At 32.1% G+C, this 26,833-nt stretch overlaps 3 protein-coding genes across 7 annotated transcripts; 2 read left to right on the top strand and 1 right to left on the bottom strand.

Moving 5' to 3' along the window:
* The first annotated feature begins 2,811 nt into the window (after nucleotides 1-2,811).
* LOC114401731 lies at nucleotides 2,812-5,588 on the top strand. 3 transcript variants are annotated; one of them, XM_028364315.1, is made up of 6 exons: nucleotides 2,814-3,030; nucleotides 3,116-3,211; nucleotides 3,305-3,403; nucleotides 4,704-4,742; nucleotides 4,827-5,094; nucleotides 5,204-5,588. In XM_028364315.1, the coding sequence occupies exons 1-6, from the start codon at nucleotides 3,007-3,009 to the stop codon at nucleotides 5,383-5,385; spliced, it is 708 nt and encodes a 235-aa protein (XP_028220116.1). In that variant the 5' UTR covers nucleotides 2,814-3,006; the 3' UTR covers nucleotides 5,386-5,588. The 3 variants fall into 3 exon arrangements, with proteins under 3 accessions (XP_028220115.1, XP_028220116.1, XP_028220114.1); XM_028364314.1 differs by having other exon boundaries at nucleotides 2,812-3,030; nucleotides 4,704-5,028; XM_028364313.1 differs by having other exon boundaries at nucleotides 4,704-5,094.
* Nucleotides 5,589-8,719: 3,131 nt separating this feature from the next.
* Nucleotides 8,720-16,907, top strand: LOC114402741 (serine/threonine-protein kinase EDR1-like). The gene is made up of 13 exons (XM_028365410.1): nucleotides 8,720-9,327; nucleotides 10,327-10,734; nucleotides 11,342-11,445; nucleotides 11,629-12,743; nucleotides 13,167-13,207; nucleotides 13,869-13,937; nucleotides 14,228-14,328; nucleotides 14,486-14,564; nucleotides 14,647-14,745; nucleotides 15,240-15,308; nucleotides 15,421-15,470; nucleotides 16,041-16,217; nucleotides 16,350-16,907. Exons 1-13 carry the CDS (start codon nucleotides 8,857-8,859, stop codon nucleotides 16,483-16,485), a joined length of 2,919 nt encoding a protein of 972 aa, XP_028221211.1. The 5' UTR covers nucleotides 8,720-8,856; the 3' UTR covers nucleotides 16,486-16,907.
* A 1,018-nt stretch (nucleotides 16,908-17,925) lies between these two features.
* On the bottom strand, nucleotides 17,926-22,322 carry LOC114403876 (kinesin-like protein KIN-14U). Of its 3 annotated transcripts, XM_028367084.1 has the most exons (12): nucleotides 22,168-22,322; nucleotides 21,940-22,011; nucleotides 21,490-21,691; nucleotides 21,286-21,369; nucleotides 21,026-21,187; nucleotides 20,818-20,924; nucleotides 20,510-20,697; nucleotides 20,237-20,401; nucleotides 19,927-20,145; nucleotides 19,695-19,732; nucleotides 18,956-19,083; nucleotides 17,926-18,871 (listed from the first exon to the last, which is right to left on the bottom strand). In XM_028367084.1, the coding sequence occupies exons 3-12, from the start codon at nucleotides 21,686-21,688 to the stop codon at nucleotides 18,236-18,238; spliced, it is 1,926 nt and encodes a 641-aa protein (XP_028222885.1). In that variant the 5' UTR covers nucleotides 21,689-21,691; nucleotides 21,940-22,011; nucleotides 22,168-22,322; the 3' UTR covers nucleotides 17,926-18,235. The 3 variants fall into 3 exon arrangements, with proteins under 3 accessions (XP_028222885.1, XP_028222887.1, XP_028222884.1); XM_028367086.1 differs by lacking the exon at nucleotides 21,940-22,011 and having other exon boundaries at nucleotides 22,168-22,316; XM_028367083.1 differs by lacking the exons at nucleotides 21,940-22,011; nucleotides 22,168-22,322 and adding an exon at nucleotides 22,036-22,156.
* Between the last annotated feature and the right edge of the window lie 4,511 nt (nucleotides 22,323-26,833).

Genomic DNA, 26,833 nt, shown 5'->3' on the forward strand with positions numbered 1-26,833 from the left:
AAGCGAAGACAATTGTCGTTTAGAGTGTCTTTGCCATGACCGAGTCCATTTATAATAATTTGTTGCCCTTTTTTCCTTTATTATAGTATATGAGAAGAAAAAAAATGCTAGATAGTACCAAACTTTTTCTATAACTCTCCTTCAATATCTTTTCATCCACTTAAAACATGCTTGTTTCTCCGTTTTCAGTCATCGAACCAGCGTTTAAGCAAAAATAAGGAGTATTATATTGTTGCTTCTCATACAACTAGTGCTTTAGAATATGTGTCAACGAGATCCGACGCCTACATAAACATGCTCTTAATTATCTTATTAATTGCTAAGAGAAGTTGAGATCTTAAATCAATTTCAATATCTTAAAAAAGTCATCATTAAATCTTGGTCAAAAAATACCTGTATTTACAAAGAAAAAAGACAACACAAAATTCTGGTCATAAAAATTATTCTACAAATTAAATCATTTAAAAAAGTACTAAATATTTTCCTTTTAAAGATATTAGTATTCAAAAAATATTATTTTGAAACCATTGTAATTAATTCTGTCTGTTTTTGGATCTTAACATTTTCTATAAAAATTAAAATCATTTGGAAACGGGAGAATAATAATTCAAAACCAACACCAAATCTTTGTCATAAAAATTACTAAAAATTAAATCATTTTAAACAAAATACTAAATATTTTATTTTTTTATAGAAAAATATTTTTCTTTTTAAGATATTAGTTTTAAAAAATATTATTTTACCAACAAGTCGTTGGACCAAATGATACTAGTTTGGTTCTTAAGCAAGATCTCATGTTTGGATCTTATATAGATTGAAAAAATATAATATTTTGAAGGAAAGGCCCAATTAAAGGTAGTCAATTAGATTCTTTAGTATTAGAAATAATGACGCATGAAATTAATCACAAAACAAAGAGGGGTAAATTGGTTTTAAAATCTATCAAAATGCACACTACAAATGCCTACACTCTTGAAAACCTATCAAAATCTAAACCTACATGTAATAAACCCACTACATCCACACCATTGAGAAATCTACTCAATGAAAATGAAAATTAGAAATGCGGATCAAGGAACAATTTCACCTCATATGTGAAGAATGTGAAAGTTTGAAAACATATCATTTATAGTATCAATTTGCCTTCATGATCATTTTCAAATATTCATTGCACTCATTGAAAAAGATGTTTCCCATCAACTATCAAAGTAGTGATGACACTCAGAGATTTAGAGAGTCTCTCAACGAAAATCGCAATGTAAAATATAAGAAAAAGTGTCACACATAAAGTTTTTTGAGAAACTTATTTTTATAGTCTCAAAACCAAAATAGTCAAATTATGTCATAAAGATAGTCAATTAAATTTTTCTTCGCATCACCTAGGTTTTCTAATGAACATATAGTTGATTATAATCATATTACCGACTGTTGGTGAGAATAGAAACTCATGAAACCCGATATAGTCGATTAGATATTAAAAATAGTCTACTAAATGCAAACCAATCCCAATTCTAAAAGAACAAAAGATCAATCTAGTATACTATATCAAAATATAGTTGATTATATTGATGTAGAGTTGAAACTTAGTAATTTAAAAACTAAGTTATCAATGTTTCAACTCACTTAGACTAACTACCATGAATCAATACAATATCAATCGTTTTAAACTTGTTGAATATATATCCTAATCTAAAATGCATGTATGCCAGATGTCACACACAATCAAACATAAACAATAACAACCCTCCTAATCAACTTTAATATTTTTATAAATACTACTCTAATGACATTAAATATATATACTTTAAAAACATTATTATTATGTTTATAGCATCGAATACATATATATCATTAATAACATTGAGTAATATTATTAATTACTGTGTATATTATACTAGTATTTAATAAATAAAATAAATGCTGTCGTTTAATGTTTGTATAAATACTATTGTGTTAATAATGTTATATACCTATATATATATATATATATATATATATATATATATATATATAGGTATATAACATTATTAATGTTTCATGCATTTAATTTGAATGCAGTATATGTTATAGACATCATATATAAATATATATTACTAGTCAATGTATTTAATATAATAATAAAAATATTTAATGTATTTAAAAAATACATTAACTAACTATTTATATCTCTTAAAAAAAACTAACTATCTATATAGATAAATACATATAGTTAGATTAATTTTTCAAACAATAATAAAAGATTGAACTAGGATTTGATCATGTAGTTAATTTATTATTAAATTTGAGTTAAAAATTGAGTTCGCTAAATAAATGAGCTAAAATATAACAAAGTACATTGCTTTCATCTTATTTATAAAATCAAAATTAGAATTGGTGTTTGTTATTTTTATAAGATTTAATTCATAATATTTATTATATTAATTATTTTTAGTTTAAATTATTCCTAATTAAAAAAAAGAAAGAGGTTGTATCAGTAAATATTTAGAAGAGGGACAAGAATCATAATGGTAATTTTGAAAAAAAAATATAAACTTAAGATAAATTTATGACTATAAACTAAATTAACATTTTTTTTAATTATGATTAATTAGGCAATTCAATTACCGTAATTGGGTTTTGATTACAAACAGGAAAAGTAGCAAAAGTATATAATTAGATTCACATATTTAAATTTGGGTCAAATAATATATTTGATTTTTTTTATCTTTTTTATTCAGTTTGGTCTTTTTTTAAAAAAAAAATTGGTTCAAAATAATCTTTTCATCCATCTAATTAATGTTAACTTTGCTAATGAGAAAAATATTAACAGCTAAAAATTATTACGAAGTGTAAGCTTCTTCTTTCTCCTCTTCTTCTCACCCGCATCATTTTCACCCATCACCAACACCCACACCCACCACCACCATCTCCTCCCAAAATATTGGCGCGCTACCAATGACCACCATTGTCATGCAAACATAAACCGATCCTTTTCTCTTGCATTCCATCTGCAATTTCTTTGTTCTCATGGCTCCGAAACGACGTCCTAAGGTTGGTCGTTTCACATTCCCTTTTCTCATTCAATCAATCACTTTTTTCTTCTCTCCATGAACTGAATCGTGTTTGTGATTTGCAGAAAGGCGAGTCGCGAATGGACGCAGCACTCGACGCCATGAAACCCTACGGCTTCCCCATCAGACTCGTCCGAACAACCGTTAACAGTCTCCTCAAAGTAAAAATAAAATAAAAAACCCTCTATTCTCTTCGTTCGACCTAAATTATTTGCTTTGATTTTATCCCAAAATCTTAATGTTTGTGGATTTAGGTTTACGGTGGCAACGGTGGCTGGTTCTTCATCGAAGAATCCGCGTACTCTCTGCTGATCGAGACGCTTCTTGAAAAACAAGCCAATTCTTCACCTCAGGTAACTTTACTTCTGTGGTTTCTTACCCTCCAATCAACTATATCGTCTCTACATGTTTTTTTTATTTGCTGCTATCGTTATGTCGTAATGCATTGCTTCAATCGTAACAACCTTTTTCATTTGTGATTTATCGGGAACTGTTTTGTGTTTATGTTGTGGACTTGTTTGCTTGCTTTGAAAAACTGAGTCAAATTTTGTCGAACGGAACAGCATCATACTCACACAACACATTTGCTTCAGGAAAATTTAACCAAGATCTGCCTCTTGGGAATTGGATTGTTTATTTTATTCTCTTTCTAGAAACAAATTAGCATATCTAACAGCTGGTTTATGTGGTTGGCTCGTTTAGTTCAATGTACAAAGGTTATACCCTGGGTTTTTCGTAGGGAAGTTCCATTTTTGTTTTTTTACTTGTAAGTTTCATTTGTTCGTAGAATAAGACGTTCCTTGATTTTATTTTATTTTTAACAAGCCTTGATGTTTTTAAGTTTGGAGGGTGAAGGGAGTTCTTGGATTATCTCATGGCAGCTCCTGGGACACTTTTCCCAGCTTGATATTTTAAGCACCAAGGATATAGTGCCTTTAAGTCTTACAATCCCAAGATTTTGTTTATTTTACCTTCCATTAAGGATGCTGAATTTTCTTACTCAAGACTTATCCCACCTTCTCATGGTGAATATAGTAGTCAAAATCCTGTCATAAAAGATCTCTCATTCACTGCCCTGGAGTGAAAAATCATATTTTGAGAAGTCAGAGCCATCACACTTGGGTTTGAGCAGAGACACTGGTGTTGGTCCTTTGAAAATTTCCTAATAGAGGGACTCCTAACCAGCTAGAAAATTTGCTATCCTTGTCTGGTACTTCTCTGTACAAAGGGACTCTTGGAATGAATATCGGTGATGGGACAAGATTGAATATCAATGTTGCACCATATACTCATAAGTCATAACAGCCCCAACGATCCTTGTTCCCTTTTTGCAGATCGTAACTCATTCGAAATAAAAGGAACGGGCAAGGCCCCTGTGCGTTACAAAACTGTGGAAAATAAACCTCCTGAGCTTAAAAGTACTCAAAACAATACCATTCCTGGTCAATCCCCAGTGCCATTGATGTGGAAGAATCATCATGCTTACAATGAAGTCCCCAGGAAAACTAGTCATAACCCTGATGAATGCATTTCTCCTTTATTTGTTTCCAACGGGTTCTTCTACATCTGAAAAGATTGACATTAGTAGTTCCAAACTATCTTATAATTCAAATATTACTAATGATGCAAATTCAAATATTGTTTTGTGTGAAGGATGGTTTGATAGAGGCTAATCCAGATGGTCCCAATGAGGTAACACCTGCTGGATGCTCAAACAGTGCCCTTCTAGCTTGCTCTAACACACAAACTTCTGATGATACACTGTTAACTAATCAGGCAGCGGACACTGTATCGTCATCCAGTGGAACTGGTATTCAACTTCCCATCAATGGTGTGGACACTGTATCTGCAAAAACTGAGATTGGTAGTGAACTTCCCATCAAGTCTGTAGACATTTCATCAGTACCCAGTGAACCTGCTAATCAACCTTTAATCAAGGCTGCCAGTGAAACTCCCATTGAGGCATTTAAAGAATCAGGTTATCAATGCAGAAAAAGAAATGAGGCTGCCAGTGAAACTCCCATGGAGGCAGAAAAAGAATCAGGTAATCAACTTTCCATTTTCGTTATTCTTTTAATTGGTTTTCAAGCAAAAGTTCAGAGCATAACTAAACGTATTTTTGATTAATTATCTCGTATGTTACTGTCTTGCAGAGTTTCAGCCAGTAAAAAAATTGGCTTTGGCCGAAAATCATGTATCAAAGTCCCCACAACTTGGGACGGGACTTAGTGACAAAAGGTATAAACCTTGCTATGGCTGGATATCTAATGATGACGAGGAGGAAGAAGAGCTAATAGAGCTACCTCTAGCTCCGTGGTTAAGTGGGGTAAATTAGTGTAAACAGGACAGGGTATTACATATAGTTAGTAGAAGAGAACTATACTCTTCGAAAAAGAACAAGGACAAAATGAGTAATTTTAGTCATTGATAAGAAAATCAATGGTTAATATCTTCACATAATCATGGTTTATTATACATGTGTACTGAATATGGATCTATATACTTTTCTCATTAATGTTTGATAAAAAAGTCGACCTATCATAGTGTATGTAGTCAGTAGTAAAAGGGATAAGCCTGTCCACCTTTTAAGTTTTATTTTTTGGTGAATACATTTTATGATTTATATAAGATTTTTTGTTTTAATGCGATTAAGAGCTTTAATTGCAATATAGCAAAAAAATAAAATAAAGAACTTTAATTGCACCGACTATGATTACCGTGAAGATTGCATATACATTTTTTGTATTCATTGATTACATATAGATAAAAGTTGCATTCTGTTAGAATGACATTTTTAGCCATTTCTTAGCTCAAAACTATTTTCTATTTCACTCTGAAGAATCTTGAACTTTTGAGGAATATGCCAATTAAATTCTGGCTAAAAGCTAGATAAATTTTATTACATATATGTGTGGTTGTTTTCCCTATCAAAAAAACATGACAAGAATGTGTAATTTTTTTTATCTAACTTTATTCTTTCAAGTCTTATAGTTGGAGTATTAAAGACGACATTATATTTTTATTGGAAAATGACATTATAAATGTCTAAACCCTTCAAAATAATTTATGTTTTGTCAGTTAATAGGTTTTCCCTTTTTGTGAATAGAAGAGCAACATTAGAGTATACATATTTTAAAGTTGAATCGGACTCCCTACCTGAATTGGACAGATTATTAGGAACTTGTAACTTGTGTGTGTGTGTGTGTTGTTACTTAAAACTTGTGTTTCTGATACGATTACACATTATTATAGCTGTTTAAAGACCAGTGTTTTTTGTTGTTGAATGAATTAAAGACCAAATTTAACCGGTTAATGAAGATCTAACTTAACTGGTTAAATCAATTAAATTTCGGCAGTCTCGCTAATTTAGTTTTTGAAGTACTGAAGAGAACTATGCAAATTGATTTGGGAGTACACGTTCATTAAATTTTCAACGGTCAATACCTCTGGTATTGAAGAGAGCTACAAAAATAAATTCAGGAGTATCAGACACAGCATATAGTAAATACCTAAGGGCCGTTTGTTTACAAAATTGGATTTCTGAAAATCATATTTTCAGGAAATATTATTCTATGAATATGTTTGGTTGTTTTGATATTTTAGAAAAAAAATTAAAATTTATTTAATTAAAAAAACAAAAGTGTAATAAGAAATATGGAAGAATAATGTGGGAAGAGGTAGTTATTGTAGAAAATAACTTCCAATCTCATGTTAATGCAAGATACTTACCTCTCCATTGGAATAGGAAGTAACACAAATATGAGCATTTGATATTTTTGGAAATTAATCATTCCTGAGAATGTTTTTATAAAACTTATACCATGAGAATGTGATATTTCTAAATTCACACATTCTCAAGAATCTATCTTGATATCTTAAAACAAACTCCTCAAAAAAATGGATGAGTTTGTTGACTTTTAATGTTTTTGAAAATACTAAGATTAAAAAGTTACTTGGATTGAATTTTTCCATCAATTAGTTGGATGGAATTTAAATTAAATTAAATTGATCTAAACATTATTTTTCATGTAGTTCATTTTTTTAAGGCAATACTAGCTAATAATATAAAATTGAATGTTTAAAATTCATGGTAAAAAGAGTGAAATCTAAATTTATTTATAAATTAAATTTCATGTTTTTTTTTTCATAACATTGGTCTAGAGTATCAATTGATTTTATTAATGATTGATTTATATCATAGAATTTGATTGTTCAAATTTAGTGGAGTATAATTTTTCAATTATTATTTTTTTATTCGTAAGACTCGAATTAAAGACTTTACTTAGGAAATCTAAGTTTAATATCACTCAAATTAAAGGCACATTAATTTGTATTCTAAACATATTAAGGTGTGTGTAGGTACTAAAATAACTAATTTTTAGCTGTAGGAATTAAAACATAAATATTGTACAAGTTGTTTTTTTTTTATCAAGTTTGTATAAATATAAAGATTAAATAAGTAATTAAACTCCAAAATTAATTATATAATGGAAGGTTAATTCAATATGAATGATCTAAAAATTGATAGATGTTTAGTTGGTTATTTTTGGGGTCAAGCAATAATTAAATAAAGAAAATTAAAAGAGTTAAATCTTTAAAATTTAAATAAGCTTAATTAAAAAACTTAACCAAATAAAATTTTCATTTTATTTATTTTGGATTCCGGTCCTATCATTCACAATAACAGATCCTTCAAATCTCAAACTTTATTTTATAACACTTTTGATTGGTTAATAAACTAACTCAAAATTCTTGTGATTCAACTAAGATTGTTATACTGTACTACAAGTTTTACTTTTTTTATCCATATATACAATCGCATATTACCCACTCTCTAATGCGAGTTTTCTTTTAACACATTCTTTATTATTATTTAAAATCTCTTTGAAACTCAAAATCATTATTTTTTTTTTGATAAATTTCAAATATTTAAAAATTTTATGTTTAACTAAACGCATTAAAAAGTTTGTTACTAGCATAGCGTGTTATATAACTTATTTTTAATTGAAAAAGTGAACCATAAATTTGTTATAAACGGCAATTTATTATGCTGTGTAATTATTCTAATAAACTATGAAATCCAATATTAACTTTATGATCTGAATCTGATCAATTTTTTTATGATATATTCACAGTTATAACACTAATATTTCTTAATCATTAAGTAAATAGATGTATATATTATGTTTATATATATATATATATATATATATATATATATATATATATATATATATATATGTATTCACTTTCAATCCTTCGATTTAACTTTTTCTCTAACTATTATTCGCAAGCAATTTTATGAAAAGATGAACACAGAATTTGAATAATTGAAACTAAGAAAGGAGCCATGGATGGTTGTTGTTTAATAAAAGGAAGAAAAAATGATCAACATAGGAATAACAAAAGTTTGCGAGATCTGAGAAAAAATTAGCAGTAGGAGTAACAGAATTATTATGGAAAGAGAAAATAAAGTATAATAAAAGAAAGTTAATGAGAATATTCATGAATTGAAGGAAAAAAGCGTACTTGTATAATATAAGTAGAGTTAAGATATTATGAGGTCCACGTAGACTATTCATGAGACACGTAGGTTCCCATGTGATGCGGTGATGGTAGCGTATCCAAGTGTGCATGTCATTTTGGTTATTTAGGAAAATTCTGAGCCCATATTATTACCGGTCATTCCCTCCCAACACTTTTCCCCCTGAGTCCCCTGAAAGTCACACGACACAGAAAAACCGAAGAAAAGGAACCGACCCCTCACGGAAACTTGATTCCGATTGTAGTTTAGAATTTCCCTTTGATGAGTGAGAGAGTGAAGAAAGAAAAACAAACGGGGGACAAAAGGGAGAGGATGAAGAACATCTTCAAGAAGCTTCACATAGGTAGCAGCCACGATCCTCATCGATCCAATGAGCCTTCGCCTCCTGTGCCGTCGCCTTCGTGCGCCACCGATCAGTCTCAGAGCTCCGCCGCCACTCCGCCGAGTCCTTCTTCGGCGTCGCCGTCGTCGTCGCCGTCCACGCTGGTGGTAACTCCCAGCTGCGGCGGCGGCGGCGCGAGTCCGGTGGTGAATCGGCAGGACTTTTTCTCGTCGGAGGAAGAGTTTCAGGTGCAGCTAGCCCTAGCTATCAGCGCTTCCAATTCGGAGTTCCGCGAGGATCCTGAGAAGGATCAGATCCACGCGGCGACGCTGTTGAGCTTGGGAGGCCATCGAATCGATTCGACGAGGAACAAGGACGATGTGGCGGAGGCTCTGTCGAGGCAGTACTGGGTAAGGTCTTGCGCTCTTGCTCAATTGTCGAAATTCACTTCCTGCAATGTTGCTCTTTCGTTGTGATTAATTCAGGCGATGCTGTGAATTGCTATTGATTTGTACTTTTAGTGAATTCAGTTGTGTGTTTGGAACTTTAATTTGTTCTTTTAGTGAATTCATTTGTGTATTGGAACTTAGATTTGGGGCTTTATATGTGTCTAGGGCTAGTACTCCGGTGAAGTTCGAAATCTGTTTTTGATCAGCGAAGTAAAATTTGGTTTCTGCTGAAAACAGACGGAACTTCGATAGAATCTAAATTCTGATTTATTGCTCATTAGCAGAAGTTGTTATGCCCAGCTCTCTGTTTATATTCTGGAGTGATTTGATTGGGCAAACAGAGGTTAAACGATATTGAAGATTTAAGTGCTTTTTTTGGAAGTTCAATGTATCTCTAGAAATTAGAAATGTGGATCGCTGATTTAGAATCATCGGGTGCTTATTTGTGTGCTTGATGTCGAACAAAAAAACAAAGGAATGTTTATGATTGAATTGTTATACTGGTGCAGTGGCAATTTGGCAAACATTTGTTCAGACAGTTTACATTTTTACTGTATGATGAGATGAATTTTCTGCCACAATCAGCAGTTGATTGTTTTACAGCTGTTGTGTCTGTGATTGACTTTCTATGGCATATCTTTTTTAAGAAGATTGTATAAATGTTTCTTTATGTAAACTTATTATTATTTCACACTCACACACTTCATCATATGGTATTGTTTAACTCTGTCATTGTCTTACACATTGTCATCTGCAGTAAGTGAACATGTACCATTTCATTTATTTTAATCCATTGAGCATCAAGAAAGAAATAATCAAATTATAAATTATATTTAGTGAACATGGAATGCTCATCACTTGTTTCAACTACATTTATGCTTCTTTCACCTATTCCGTTTAATGACCATTTCTTGAACTGTACCTGTTTTGATTATCTTGCATTTCTATTTTGTTGACCAGGAATATAATGTGCTTGACTATGAGGAGAAAGTGGTAGATGGTTTTTATGATGTATATGGGCCCTATAATGATTCAGTAATGCAAGGAAAGATGCCATCTCGAACAGATCTTGAAGCAAACCCTGGAGGTTCTGAGTTGGTCATTGTTAATCAAACAATTGATCCTGCTCTGGAAGAACTGATACAAATTGCACAATGTATTGCATTAGACTGCCCTGTCTCTAGTTTGGTACAAAGGCTTGCTGAACTTGTTACAAGTCATATGGGTGGTCCTGTAAAGGATGCTGGTATCATGTTAGCAAGATGGACCGAAACAAGAGCAGAGTTAAGGACATCTCTTCACACAATTGTATTGCCTCTTGGGTCCTTAAATATTGGGCTCTCTAGGCATCGTGCTTTGCTATTCAAGGTTAGTATTATGACTTTCATTGGTGATTAAAGTCTTGTTAACCATAATGTAAGTTGTTGTTAGGTTATTCCAACCAAGTATAATCTGCACAAAAATTCCAGACAAAACTACTTTAAAAGAAAAAAAAAATGTGTAACATGATATTTGCAATAACTATTAAATATTTATATCACTTGAAAACATTTTTGAAAAGAAATTATCAATAATTAATTCAGATAGTTTTCTTTAGAATTATTCAGAGTAAACATTCCCTGCTAGTCTAGCTTGGGCATGCATTCAGAAATATATTTGCTGTAACTATGCTTAACTGGGAAAGTGAGAAAGTGCTGCTCGCTTTATCAAGATTGAGTCATCTAACTTATGGCTGACTCTGCTCGTCAATACTTCTTCTAACACTTCTGTAGGTTTTTAACCTTTGAATTTATAGTTTTAATGTAGTTGCAAAGCTAGTTTTGCATGAGATTTGAGAATAGATCTTCTAGTTAAATTTAGTATTTATTGTGTGCATTTTAGAGGATCATATTAAGGTTCATTATGAATTTTATCAAGATTTGCTAAACTTCTTGATCTATTGGTTGTGTAATATACTTGTTTTTTCTGCATTCAGGTATTAGCTGACAACATTAATATGCCTTGTAGACTGTTAAAAGGTAGTCATTACACTGGTGTGGAGGATGATGCTGTCAACATTATAAAGTTGGAGGGTGAAAGGTTAAGGCTTTTACATCTTTGTATTTTTCTTGTATTTGTTAATTTACTAATTTATGTATGCATGTGTATATCATGTGCATGCCTATGTACTCTTGTAAATGGTTGAGGCAATCATTGGATGTCTCTATAAGTTCACCCAGAAAGTTTATGTTGTGGTACTGACGTCTCCTACTCTGCTTTCAGGGAGTTTTTGGTTGATCTCATGGCTGCTCCAGGGACACTTATCCCAGCTGATATTTTAAGCACCAAGGATAGTGCCTTTAAGTCTTACAATCCCAAGATTTTGCCAAGTTTACCCTCCACTAAGGATAATGAATTTTCTTACTCAAGACCTATCCAACCATTTCATGGTGAAGGTAGTAGTCAAAATTCTGTGATAAAAGATTATTCACTGCCCTGGAATGGAAAACCATATTTTGAGAAGTCAGAGCCTTCAAACTTAGGTTTGAGTAGAGAGAGTGGCACTGGTCCTTCTAAAATTCCTAATAAAGGGACTCCTAACCAACTAGACAATTTGCCAGCCTTGTCTGGTGCTTCTCTGTACAAAGGGACACTTGGAATGAATACAGTTGGTGATGGGACAAGATTGAATGTCAATGTTGTACCATATACTAATATCAGCCCCAATGACTCTCGGAACCTTTTTGCAGATCTTAACCCATTCCAAATAAAAGGAATGGGGAAAGCCCCTGTGCATAACAAACCTGTGGAAAATAAACCTCCTGAGCTTAAAAGTACTAAAAACAATACTGTTTCTGGTAGACCCCCAGTGCCACTGATGTGGAAGAATCGTCCTGCTTACAATGAAGACCCCAGGAAAACTAATCATAACCCTAATGATTACAACCCTCCCTTATTTGTTTCCAATGGTTCTTCTACGTCTGAAAATATTGACCTTAGTAGTTCCAAACCATTGTATAATTCAAATATAAATAATGATGTAAATGCTCAAACTTTGGCGCAAGTTACTGGTTCAGTTTCACCACCTACTGTACCTAAACTGAACCAGATTGAGGATCTCAATGCAGATTTTAACCAGGGGGGTTTGGAAGATTCTCAATATGTCATGGTAGAGGCAGTTAGAGAACCTGAAAATGTTGAAATCAGACATCATGATCAGAGGAAGTGTACATATGACAGATTCATGGGAAGCAATTTGAAATTAAAAGATCCAGAGAGTCCTAGCTCATCAATTGATTCCATCACAAACAGGATTGATCCAATATTGGATGATGTAGATGTTGGTGAATGTGAGATTCCATGGGAGGATCTGGTTCTTGGTGAAAGAATTGGTATAGGTAATGCCGTAATGTACATGATTTGTCTTCATTTTCTTGTTGAAATGTCATTCATATTTACTGAAAACTTGATATTGCTCTGATTTACTATTTAATTTAGTGGAGATCTCCATAGATGCAAATCAATCATTAGTGACCTATATCTTGCATTAATTTCTACCCTATTTTTCAATTGATTAAATTACTTCTAATTTTTATTTCTATTTGTGCAAGCATGGTCCCAAGGTTGTGCCGAGCTTATTTAACTACTCAAAATTTCATATTTTTACATGTGATATACCCATTCACAAGGATTCAGAAGTATGTTTAGTGGTAGTTGGGGAGGCTCCTTGTGTGTTTTAAGTGTTGCATGACTGTAGCTATGTTTCTGGAGTTTTTTTAATTTAAATTTTAATATATATGTTCATGCTTTGTTTTAAATAGGTTCATATGGAGAGGTATACCATGCCGACTGGAATGGCACAGTGAGTTCTTTAATTCCTTTTCATACTTGCTGGGAAGATTATTGTTGTAGATTGAATTGGAAAAATTTATGTTCTCATTCTGAGTGATGGTAATGCTGTACTTCTATCTGCATGATTCGAATGTAAAAATGATGATGATGATGATGATAATGATAATGATAATATAAAGATATTTCCTGTTCAGATCATTTAGATAACCTTCTTCATGAATGGTTAGATGTTCTGTATTCTTCCTAATTGAGTCAATTAAACTTCTGTTAAGAACTGAGAAGCACAAGATTAACACTTTGGAAGCTTTAGCCTGTTGAAGGTCTTGAAGACCCATTTTTATGTTTTCTAGCCATTATGAAAACCTTCTATATTACTGGATAATCATCTCTTATTATGGGCCTACGACATTATAACTGGTTGATTCAATTTGTGCAAAGCCTACTAATTAAAGAATTTGGGGAATGTATTTACTACACCCTTGCTAAATTCCCAGAAAATCTGAAGAAAAGGAAAGGGGAAAAAGATGAAAAGGCTCTGATAATCTCTTAGTCTTACTAGGCTAGTAAAGTCTCAATCATTTCCCAGTTTCTTAATTTCAGAAGTTTTCCCCAAAACATAAGGATTTCTAGTCTCTGTTTTTCTGACTGATGATCTGCTGTTGAAATATCAGGAGGTTGCTGTGAAGAAATTTTTGGATCAGGATTTTTCAGGTGCTGCATTGTCAGAATTCAAAAGAGAAGTAAGTACTAATTTATTTTATTTTATTGAATAGAACCATTATTATTATTATTATTATTATTATTATTATCATTATTTGTATAAGAGAAATGGAATGAAATGGTGTAAACTTGTGAATTTAAAAAAAAAAATCTTTTTGTTACTTTCAATTTAGAACTACTCAGAAGATTTGGGCAGAAATACCAATAGGAAAAAAGAATAAGTTGACAGACAGTGGTTTCATTGGTAGAGGTCCACCATCATTATCTTCCTAAAGGCCAAAACTAATCTGTTTTATCTTTTTGCTGAAAGGTACGGATAATGCGTAGGTTACGTCATCCAAATATTGTTCTTTTTATGGGTGCTGTTACTCGTCCTCCCAATCTCTCAATCATTTCAGAGTATCTACCAAGGTATATAACTTTTTCCCTCTTTTCATTATTAAATATTTTTACAAAATAATGATAACTTCTTGTTGCCCAAATTGGTCTTTGCAACCTTAGCTATTTTCCATGTTACTCTTTTCATACTTAGGTGTCTCACCAGTGTTACTAATGTACCATTTTGCAGAGGAAGCTTGTACCGAATTCTTCATCGCTCTAATTATCAGATTGATGAGAAACGAAGAATAAAAATGGCTCTGGATGTGGTATGAAATAATTACACTCATTCCTTTCCAACCATCATTTACGTCAATAAACTTTCACATTTTGAAATTCTCCAATTTACAGGCTAGGGGCATGAATTGCTTACACACCAGCACACCTACAATTGTTCATCGAGATCTAAAGTCTCCAAATCTTTTGGTTGATAAGAACTGGAATGTTAAGGTATATGATTGAAAACTTATGCAGGTTATAATATTTGCTTATTCTTTATTATCGCATAACATAACTAAAGAGTGCCATAAAAAGTAGTGCAATAAAATAATAACAAGACGATGATGATGATGTCTTGTTGGAATGATAGTTTTATGATGGTAAAAGAAAGATTGTTGGGTTACAACAGTTTTTAAATTTAGCAAGTTTAGCCATCTTAACTGATATTTGGATTTTGAATCAGCCCAGCCTAAAGCTGAAAACGGAACCAGGTAATAGTTTGAGTTGGGTTGCTCAGGTTTGGTCAGGCTTGCTTGGGTTTTGAACAGTTGTAATCACATGGAAAATGTGTGTTTAGTCACTCTAGTGTCTACAATGTGAAAGATATTTCTGTCATTGTTTTTTTTTTTTCTAAACATATTTCTTGAATTATGTATACATAAATTCCTGAGCTATTTTATATAATCTAGGCTAAGTTAGTTAAAAGTAAGCCACTCTTTCTACAGGTATGTGATTTTGGGTTGTCACGGTTGAAGCACAACACATTTTTGTCATCCAAGTCAACTGCTGGAACGGTGAGAATATGAGAAAGTCTTTGTTATTCTGTAGTGCATTTGTTTAGACACATGCAGCATGTGTCTGATCTGCATTCTCTACATTCCACTGACATGATTTTATCAATGTTAGCCGGAATGGATGGCTCCTGAAGTTCTCCGCAATGAACCCTCAAATGAGAAGTGAGTTGTTATTTATTTAAGGTTTTTTTATTCTTGATTTTCATGTCATTTCATATCTTATTTGTGTAATCAATGTCTGTCCATAATTGCTTCACTCTACCGGGTCTCTAAAATGTGAATGGTATCGAGCTAGTCACTGCAGCTGACCTGCTCCTATTAAAACAATACTTATAACAATTTCATATCTCACAAGTAAAATAGGTTTTGTTAGGCCTTTTCTTACAGATTTTCGCTTGATGAAAAGCATTTTGTTAACTTGCAAGCATTTTTTAATCATTTGGTAATTAATAGTGAAACCCTATTTCATTGGTGTGTTCTATTACTGGATTGTTATCTCCAATCATAAAAAGCTTATTTTTATTTTTATTGATATTTGTGGTAAAATATTAATGCTTGGCAGACATGGCTACAGCAGTTTGAGAAGCAAAATACTGGAAATTTATAAACTTTAGCAATTTAACATTTGAACATATATTTAGATTCACATATGTGCTAGTTTCTACTTTTCTTGTAACAATATATAGCTGTGTCTATCGAATGCATCTCTATTAATCATCATTTCAAATACAGATGCGATGTTTATAGTTTTGGAGTCATCCTATGGGAGCTTGCCACTCTAAGGTTGCCGTGGAGTGAAATGAATACTATGCAAGTTGTTGGTGCCGTTGGTTTCCAAAACCGTAGACTTGATATTCCGAAGGAAGTCGATCCTATAGTTGCAAGAATAATCTGGGAGTGTTGGCAACAGTAAGCATGCTCAATTAAAGTTTGTTTTATTCATTTTTTTCTTCCACATACCATTAAATGATTTCAGGAAATTTTACAACTACACTTCATTCTCCAGTTTGACATTTTTCTGCCCCCCCGTCCCCGTTTCAGGGATCCAAATTTGCGGCCCTCGTTTGCACAACTCACAGTGGCTCTAAAGCCTCTGCAGCGTCTGGTTATCCCATCTCATCATGACCAGGTAGCTCCACCTATGCCGCAGGAGATTTCTGTAAATTCAACCCCCTGAAATGTCTCGCTTCAAGTGTGAATAATTAGGCATTTTGCATAGTTATGTGCGTATAAACTATAAAGGTAACAAGAACACAATAAAAGGGGAAAAAAATATATCAAAGCTTGTAACGGAAAATGTTTGTGTTGAGGAAAATATCAACTGCTGCAACCAAACAACTGCAGAGCCATTTTGTATTTGTGATGATAGCTTGTCCGAGGAACCAAAACTCGGTAATGTGTAAATTACTGTTCTTGAAAGCAAGAATATTTATACTTTTGCAAAAAAGTACGTTTTACCGGAAATGTCTAGAATTTGGCCAAGCAGTATGTGCTCAAGGTTTAATGTGGTGGTGACGAAGCTCGTATACTACCGAAAAGGTCTTCAACATTTTATGAGTCAAGGTTGTTACCATGAAGAAATAGAGTATTTTGGCACCAGCTTTTTAAGTTTTTTCATGATAAATATTTTATCAGGAGTTTTTTGTTAATAGTCATACGCATGACGTGCATTTTTTTTTCTCTTCTGAATATCTCCAAAGGAAATTTTAAATTCTAAGAATTATAAATACTTCAATTGAAATTCTTTTATTTTCAAAATTTTGTGTTTGGATAAAAAAAATTAAAATTATGAAGGTGAAAAAAAAATGAATGAAATAAAAAGAAAAGATATAATTGGTGTGTTAGTTATACGTGTTTTTCTACGTCATCCGATTGATGTTTCACGAGCTCAATTTTTTGAAAGAGAATGTAAGAAGATAATTTTAATTTTTCAGAAGGAAATTGAAATTTCAGATTTTTAATTGTTTAAAATTTCAAAATTTTAAATTCTTCAAAACAAAATATTCAAACAATGAATTTTCGATTATAAATTATTTAATAAATTATGTTTCTCAGCTAAAATTCTCTATCCAGATGCACTCAAAGGGATCCTTGTTCCCTACGACAACCAAACCATGTAGGCGACGTCGTTGGTCATGGTGATCTTGTTAAAGTACCGGTAGTCACATTTGCACTTTAAAAAAAAAAAATCCAGGCTTGCGAGTGAAACTGTATTCAATTAATATTTTTTCGGTAGAGCACAGGTATTTATATTAATAGGTGAATTTTTTTTAAAAAAAATCAATTCTGACAATATGTTTGACGATAATTGCGAAGGATTTCTTGAATCCAAATCCATATAAGTAATATTTAGCAAAAACCAATTAAGTTCATCTGCAATCTCCAACCTTACCCGCATGGAAGCAGTCAAAGGAAACAGAATAATCACTCCCTGATAGGAACGCATAGCGAAATGAAAGTTTTATTGTGTCAGACATTGCTAAATTAAAGTTCTATTTTAGTCGTCGCAAAGTAAAACCTGTACTGCATTTTTTATTTTTCTTGTCAACAATTGTATTGTAAATTGAACGTAGAAGTTGTATTCATATAAAGTTCAGTTATTGATCCATACTCCCACTAATCAAGGCTAAATAACTGTTATATTCATATAAAGGTCATGATGAAAAACTTCAGTGAAAGTTAGTGGCCCCAAATAGTCACGCAATCACATAAGCAAATGACTAATAAGACCCAACAAACTCAAAAACAGAGAATGATCATGTTAATGAAGTAATTAACAGATCCCAACAAACAAAAGACCAAGAAAACACACCTATTAACATACCACTCGCTACTATTTGTTATAGACAAATATAAACAGCAAAAAGTTAAACATGCAATCACTTCACCACATTAAAAAAATCTGCAACCAAGATGTCTTTTAACCCTTAGATCAGATCAGACATCCTTCTCCTGTGACGACCCAATGAAACTCTAAAGTTTTGGTCTGATGATGTAACCATCTTGCTTCGAGGAGTAGTCACTTTTGATTCCATATCATTGCATTTAGGCTTTTCTGTGAGAACAGTGTTTGGAATTGGAACACTATCTGCTTCAGCATACCGAGATTTTCCATTTGAACTTCGTAGTATTGCTTTGATGCGGATATCTGAGTAACTCATTGATTGGGAATATGAATAATTATTGGAACTTTTAGAGATAATAGATCTAAAACTTTTCAATCTCACAGTACTAATGTCTCGTTCTGCAGCACTTTGCCTTTGGCGACTTGCAACAGTTGAAGTCATGAATCGAGGCGTTGAATTGGAGAAATTTCTTTTAATGGACTTCTTGGATGTTTTAGGGGTTTCAATGACCTCTTTGACATCATCTTTGAGGCTAGTTGAGGTTGCAATGTCATCACTTTCCACAACACTATATGTGGTTGATGCGAGCTTTTTACACTCATTTAACTTCAACTCAATCTTCTGTATTTGTTCCCTTAAATTCTGGCGCTGTTTTACGGCTTCCTTGATGTCTTCCTCTAGTTCCATAATCTTCTTCTCCCTTTGCTTCTTCACTTCCTACAGTATATATATGCATGTAGTCAGCAATCTTCTAACAGTTACCACCGAGGAACTTGCTTTAGAAAAAATTCAGTAAATTACCACTGGCACTTCTTTGTTGGACTCTATTGCTCTCGCTCTCTTTGCAAAGTTCAAGGAACAAACTGTTTCGCAAACATCTTCTTCGGAAGGGCTTATATGCACCAACATCAATACCTTTGAGCCATACCCTTAAGTATTTGATTATAAAGATTAGACATTTTATATTTTAGATAAAAATAAAAAAAAACAAAATACTCTGTACAGAAATCACGAGCCATCAATATCAAATAAACTATCAATTTCATTCTTGATTCCTTGAAGCATTACCCTCTCCTAAATCATCCCTAAATTTAAGAAAAAAAATCCCTGAAATATTAGAAATCATGATAAGTAGTCCTTCAAATATTAGAAAACCTTTCAAGTTGATCCCGAACGTTAATAGAATACATCAATTTAGGAACTAAATCGATGGTAATTTAATGCTTAGGGAATTACTTATATAGTGTTGTTACTTTAGGAACTACTTAAGAGAGAGGGTAATAATACTTAGGAGACTAAATTGGTAGTTCATTCCATCTTATCACATTTACAAATGCATGGTTCATACAGATGTTGACACATCAACAAAAGAAGCTGATTGGGTCTCCCTGTTCTTACTCAATAGTCTAAATGAGCTAAAGACTAACACGGGTAAATATTTCAAATTCTATGAATTTCTAATTTTGTAAAAGATTTATCACTACATCTCATGGGCAAAAGTGGGTAGTGTATGCTATCTAAAGAAGAAATAGTATCATACCAAGAGAATCTTTCAGTATTTGAGTCAGCTTGCTATTCCTGCAAGCGAAGTAGCATAAATTAACTAACTATAGATACTTTGATTGTCTAGAAAGAAATAATGATAGTACAAAAAACTAGAAGCAGTAAAAGGGACTCTTTGAAGTTAAATTACTTTTTCAGGTACAGATAACATCTAGAAGCTAGAAGGACATAAATTAAAAATGACAAATCAACACCAGCAGAATACTTACCTGTAAGGCACATGACACCTCTTCCTCTTCAAAGCTGCAACAACATCAGCTAAAGCTGAAAGGGAAAGATTAATGGCTCTGCCCTCATCAAGTGTTAGTCCTTTGGCTCCAGTTTTAAGCAACCGTTCGCTCCCTCCAAGATCAATCATCCACAATTTACTTACTTCACTTTTGACTTCCAAAGCATCCCCGTGTCGAAATATGCTTATCCTCGTCAAGCTAGATATATGAAGCTAAACAGATAACGTAACTATCAAGCTGAGAAACCCATTAAAATACTTTGAAGTATCTAAGTAAACCTATAACCCACCAGTGTGACCTGCTTGATGCCTCATTCACATTAGTCCATGAGGTCGATCTAAACCGTTTGCCCTTGTTGTACCACCATTTGGCTTTAGCATAATCACTTATTTGCACTTCTGAGAGACCCTCAATTTCAATCAATCCCTTTGGATCTGTTTGAATATTGAGATTGCTATAAAAAGGGGTTAGTCATTAGTTGGCTAGAGTTTCAGACACATTATACTGTGGAATTCAATCTTTGAAATTTTAGAGTGAAAAGAAAAGGGGAAAAAAATGTTACCACTTTGTCATATATTGTTCATGTGGTCTACCGGATGGTCTTGGAGATAACAAATCCCTGAGATTGCCCATATAAACTTCCAACATGCTCATTGTAAAGGTAAAAGAAGATGAATTATCCAAAGAGGCTTGACGAAAGAGCTCTTCAAGAGCACGCGGAATTATTCCTGGCTCCTTGTTTGTTCCATCCTAAAAACAATTATTGCATGCCATCATCATACACTAGCAATGCTACCACATTAACATGTACTAAGTAATAAGAGTGTTTAACACATGCACAAATAGCAACACAATGTTGAATTGACTGACCATGGTGAATGTCTTGCCTGTGCCTGTTTGACCGTAAGCAAAAACACACACATTGTGCCCGTCCATTGCAGATCTTAGAATTGGCTCAACATCAACGAAAACACTTTCTGCAGAGGTTCAAACAAGGGCACATACACCCTCTTTAGTAAAACTTGGAACTACAATTAGATAATTAAAATTGGGAAACACACCGACATTTAACACTAGCCTTGGCTTGCTTCTTGGTTAAAAACCTTATCAAACTCAAAATCTTTCCTTGTTCCCCCGAACTTAACCTGAATTTTCTCTGGTCCAGCCGATACCGGTTCGGAAATTTTTCTCTTCTCCGTAACCAGATTCGGTCGAATTCTACAAAATACTCGAATGCTCCCTGGATAGCAAATTGCAATTCCTCAACACTTGGTAAACAATTAACATTAACCTTACAACTAAGGCTTTTTAGTCAATACAATATCAGTCTAGTATTACCTTTGATGTCCAATATCTTGCTCAATGCTTCTCTCCGCTTTTTATCCAATTTCTTTTGCTTGAGCCTCAGTTCCTCGATTTCTCCTACACAAACAATTTAGCGCGAGCCAAAAAAACATTAGCAACATTTATCTCCACATTTAAATCCATAAGCCTAAAATAAAATGAAAACAGAAAGAAGGGTGTGACTTTATTCATTCATACCTTCTAAATTGGATATCAAGTGCTCAAGCTCGTTCTTTTGGTGTTCTGGCACGACACCCACGTCAGTGTAAACGGTGGAAACAGGTGGGGACCCATCAACTGAATCTGGGTTCAAATTCAATGAGGGTGACTCTGAAACCTCACTTGCATTTTCAGGTAACAGAACCTGCTCTTCTCCGTTAGGAACAGGCATTTTCATTACCTAAAAAAATGAAATGAAAGTATGAAATACAGCCACCTAGTACGATATAATAATTAAAAAAAAAAACCTTATATAAGACACAGATTGGAAAGTAATAGAACCTGTCACTGCTACCTAGTACTACACTAACACAGAGATCTGTTCTTTTCTTTTTTTTTTATTTATTTCTCTGTTGCTATTAGCTAAAAGTCAATCTAACCGACTCATGAGAAACAACAATCAACGAAACGAAGCTTCGAGACACTCACTATAGATTGAACTCGAACCCCTTAACTTCGAGACATGCAATGGAGCAAGTTGGAACACGCGTTATAATGAAACTGTAATACAGAAGAAACATTTACCATGATTCATGTAGCGTAAACCATAAACTCAAAAATAAAAAAAAAATAAAAAAACAAAGGGGACTGTTTTGAAGAAGAAGAAGCAAGATCAAAACGGAAAAGTCTCAAAGAGAGCACGGATTTTCAACTCACAAAGAACGAAGTAAAAGGTGTAGAGAAGTAGAGTTGGTTATTTTCAATGATTGAACTTGAACACTCCTTATTCGGAGTGAAAAAAGGAGTTTTGCAGTATAATAATAATGGTGGCGTAAGAATCTTTTTGGTTGGTCCAGATCAGATCTTAAACTTGAATTGTAATTGTAAAAAAGGTTGGCTTTCAGTCATTGGAGGGAGCGTGAGGAGCGGAGTGGCAGAGTTGAAATTAAAGCCAAAAACATGCTCCTTTTCGTTACGAAACTCACTACTCGGTGTCAGTGCTTTTGAGTTAAACTTTGACTAGAAGCAACGGGGAACGTGGTTGGTTCATCTGTTTCTGTTCTGGCTTTTGTTTCAGACAAATTCTTAATTTTATGTAAGTTATAAATGTTCAATAAATAAGCGTGAGAGATTTCTATATACTATTTATTGCATCACATACTACATTTGCTTTCTATATAAATGATGGTAGAATGTATGTGGATTCAGATGCTGAATTTCTATTTTCAATTTATTTCATTACATTTACATTACATAATATATTTGCTTTCCATATAAAGAAAATACATAAATGATAGAATGTACCATGTGAATTCAGATGCTGCCACATCATATAGATGTCATTGGGTTGTTGTTTTTTTTCGGTCTATTTTAAAGTCTGGCTAAGAAAATGAGAAACTCTGGGTGTACCAACCAAGTGAACCAACTCTTGTAATGGTCCAATCATTTTTTAAAAAAGTAACAATAACTAATAATAACAAAACCTAGTGTAACGTTTGAAAAATGTATGGATTAAAAAGTTTTATATATTCGATATAAATTTAACCAAAATAAAGTGTAAAAAATTTAGAATTTAGAATTTATTTATAAATATTATTAATTTTTAAAATAACTATTTTAATTAATAATAGTGTAAAATATTATATTAAAATCAAATTTATTAAATATTTCAAAAATATAAAAATATTTAAAACTTTTAAACATACTAGTGTCTTGTTAACCACTTAAATACTCTTTTTTAGATTCATATATAAGTAAAAAAAATGATCTTGTAAATAAATCTAATTAATTGTGATATTTAGTGTTATCATTTTTAAAATATGTTTTATTTAATTTTAATTCTATTTTTATTGACTTTTTTTATTCATAATATTAAGTTCTAATAAATAATATTTTAAAAATAATTTTATTTTTTACTTGAAATTAATAAAATTAAATGATATTAATTAATTTTTTTAATAATGGAAAATTAATTATTTTTATTTATATATGTATCTAGATGCATTACAACTGTTTATTTAATACAGTATTTTCTATTTTCTATTCTTTTGACAAGTGTTCATTTACCCTTATTGTTGGCAAATCACCAAAAAGCAATAGATAACCGCAGGATAAATACCCCGAAGCTCGAGCAATGAGCACCCAGGAGGGTCTGGTTTTCGTTTCGAGACCTTGGAACTCGTACCTTTATATATTTTCTGAACACTTTTTTTTTAACAAATTCTTGCACTAATTGATGACTTCTATTGAGTAATTTTATCACATAAAACTTACTGTTGATCATGTATATAAAATTTTAGATTAGTCTACAATTATTTTACACTTTTAAAATTTTGGCTGATATTACACTTTTGAACTATATGAAAATAAGAATCATCTAACTGTATTCTTCTTATTGGTCAATTTTTTCAAACTAAGTAATATATACTTATAATTTAACATTTAGAATGATAAACATCACATCCGGAATGATGACACTTTGATTGGAAAACATGTATGCCTAGTTGAACAACCTCTATGTGATAAAAAGAAATTACAAACATATTAGAATTCATATGGGAAAGTCACGCTAGATTGATTAGCTAAATTGTCCAAACTAACAAAGTTAGGAGCATAATGAAAAACATGAAAAGTTTGAGATAACTTAAAGTTGTTTATCCATCAAGAACCTGATTGGCCTCTCCGACAGCATGCATCCAACAAATGGCTCCATCAATCGTTGCAAGAAGACAAATTCTGGTAATATTGAAGAAACATTTATCCTAATTGAACAACCTCTATGTGTGAGAAAAAGGAAATTAAAAACAAACTAGGATCCATGTAGGAAAGCCATGTTGGATTGGTTGTCTAAACTGTCTAGTCTAGACTAATAAAGTTAGGAACAAAATGAAAAACATGAAAAGGCAAGGACTAATATTAAAACTATGTTTGCCCAACTCATCAACAATTTGGTTGGCATTTCCCAGTGCATCCAACAGATGACTCCATCAATCGGTGCAAAAAGACAAATTGTGTTAGTAATGAAGAAACGTTTACGCCTGGTTGAAAAACCTTTTAAAAGAGGTTAATAGTTGTTGAAAAATCTGACTAAAGAATGGTGCGAGTAGGAAAGAAGGAATGAGATTTCCCAAGTGAGCTCTAATGTTTTCTCTACAACTTGCTTAATGAGTTAGGATCCTCTCATTAATACATTGTTCTGACACAACATCATTAATATTAACTTTCACATAATGGAACACTAGTATAAGTTGATTTCTCCTTTTGTATATATATTTTATTATTTATTATTTAAAAAATTTTAAACTCTATTCTAATAAATTCTTGATTGGATTTTACTTATATTAAACTTTGAATTAAGTATATGTTTCTTTTTCCAGATGAATCAGGAGATTAAGAAAAAAATTATTAAACTCTTCTAACACATTCTAAGAAAAAAAACAAGTTGCATTAGTAATTGAATATAACCGTTAGAATGCAAAAATAAGGAAACGTAGACATCATAATAGATCATACATTGGTCACGAAACGGTAATACGATAATTAGGAAGCAAAACGTCAAGATCAACTATGTGGATTTGTTTTTGAACTGAAAAGATAATATTGCCCTCAATTAAAAAACACGTACCAAGCCAAATTACTAGCCGTAGTAAAATCAAATTCCATTTACAATTGCATGCATTCTTACTCTCTTTTTTTTCTCCCTTCCCTATCTCTCTCTAAAACAAACTCCTCTCAAGTTGGAGCTTACGCAGTAGAAAAACAAACAAGCACAAAACAGCTGTGTCACCCATTCATAACTAATTGGGGTTGGGATTTTTTTTCCCACTCTTCCATTTTCAATTTATTCTATTATTTATTCGTATCAATTATAGAAAAATTCATGCGTCTTATGAAAAGTTAGTTTAGGTCCAGACCATGATAGAATGCTTAACCTTGTGATCGGGTTGTTAATTTGCGTAATGGTATAAGACTTATTGTTGTTGTTATTATTGTTTGATTTTTACGTCCACGTACAGTCGTACACTATATCTGGAATGATTTAGGGGTATTCAATAGCTTTGACTGGCTCAATTTGTTATCTCTTAAATGGTTTTGTTTTAGGCGATTAATTATGTAACTGTGTGTTTGATTTTAATTCGCATTAAAAAAAATGTGAATTTGATGTCAAAGATATGCTTTGACTGGTGTATAAGTTTGACCTTCAGGTGGGATATACAGATAATCGAAGAAGGATTGCAGAAAAGAAAACAGGTTATAAGGGTGGAATTGCAGAGTTTAATAAACGTTGAGACTATTGAGCAGTTTTTGGGGAAATTACTAGACGCAAATTTGTAGAAAGCTTTAATGGTGTGTTGTTTAGGCCTCAGTTATGTTATGCAAATTATGATTTTGTGTTTTCATGTTATTTGTGATTTACATGATACCATGATCTTATTTAAGGTTGCATTTATCATGTTTCTGACGTTTTAATGAAATTATTGGTTCTACAATTTTACTGGGCCTAGACGTTAGGCTTTTGAGCTATTTTCTATTGCATTTGATTTTGTCATCATGCATTGTACTACTAGCTACTAAAACTCAACATTTTCAACTTGGTTCAATATTTGCAAAATTTTGTTATTGGGTATTGGATATATATATATATATATTCCAAAAATATATTTCTAGAATTATATATCATAATTTCGGAAAATTTAAAATTGTTAACGTTATAAACATATTTAATGTCTTATTTTCATCCTGTCCCAGTGTTCTTTAAATCATATTTAATGTTTAATTTACTCGTTAATTTTTTAAAACGCAATTAAGTTCTTTACTCTTCAAAAGTTCAATTAGGTTTCTTTTTTCTTTTTTAAATGAATTTAATTTTATTTTATTTTAAAAAAATTCAGAACAAATAAAAGAAAAATTAAATTAAATTGAAGTCATTTTAATAATGTAAAAATTAGTTTAGACTATATTAATGGTAATATGAGTTACAATACATTTTAGTGTTGTCTTATTTGCTTAAGAATTTCCTTTTGACTTAACTTTTATTTCAACGAAATTTGAGAAATGGAGGGCATTGCCGAAATAGCCTTTTATCGCATACTAAAATAGAACCACTGATTTTAATTTTGTGAATAGAAACAAAGAAATTAAAATGATAGGATTCACACAATTAATAGCTATAAAATATATTTAAATTGGCCTTGATATTAATTGATGGAAAATTATAAAACAATGACATAGATATAGATTAGAACATGTTGAGTATGCGATAAAACCTAATAGATTATCAAAGACATTTAAATTTGCATTTATCCCCCATAAGCATGACTTGATAGTAGAAACCCTTAATTAACCTTGAAATAATTAGTGTCCGATTTTTAGGGAATTGTTA

The sequence above is a fragment of the Glycine soja genome, chromosome 20 (genome assembly GCF_004193775.1).
Source record: "Glycine soja cultivar W05 chromosome 20, ASM419377v2, whole genome shotgun sequence".
In the NCBI taxonomy this organism is placed as follows: domain Eukaryota; kingdom Viridiplantae; phylum Streptophyta; class Magnoliopsida; order Fabales; family Fabaceae; genus Glycine; species Glycine soja.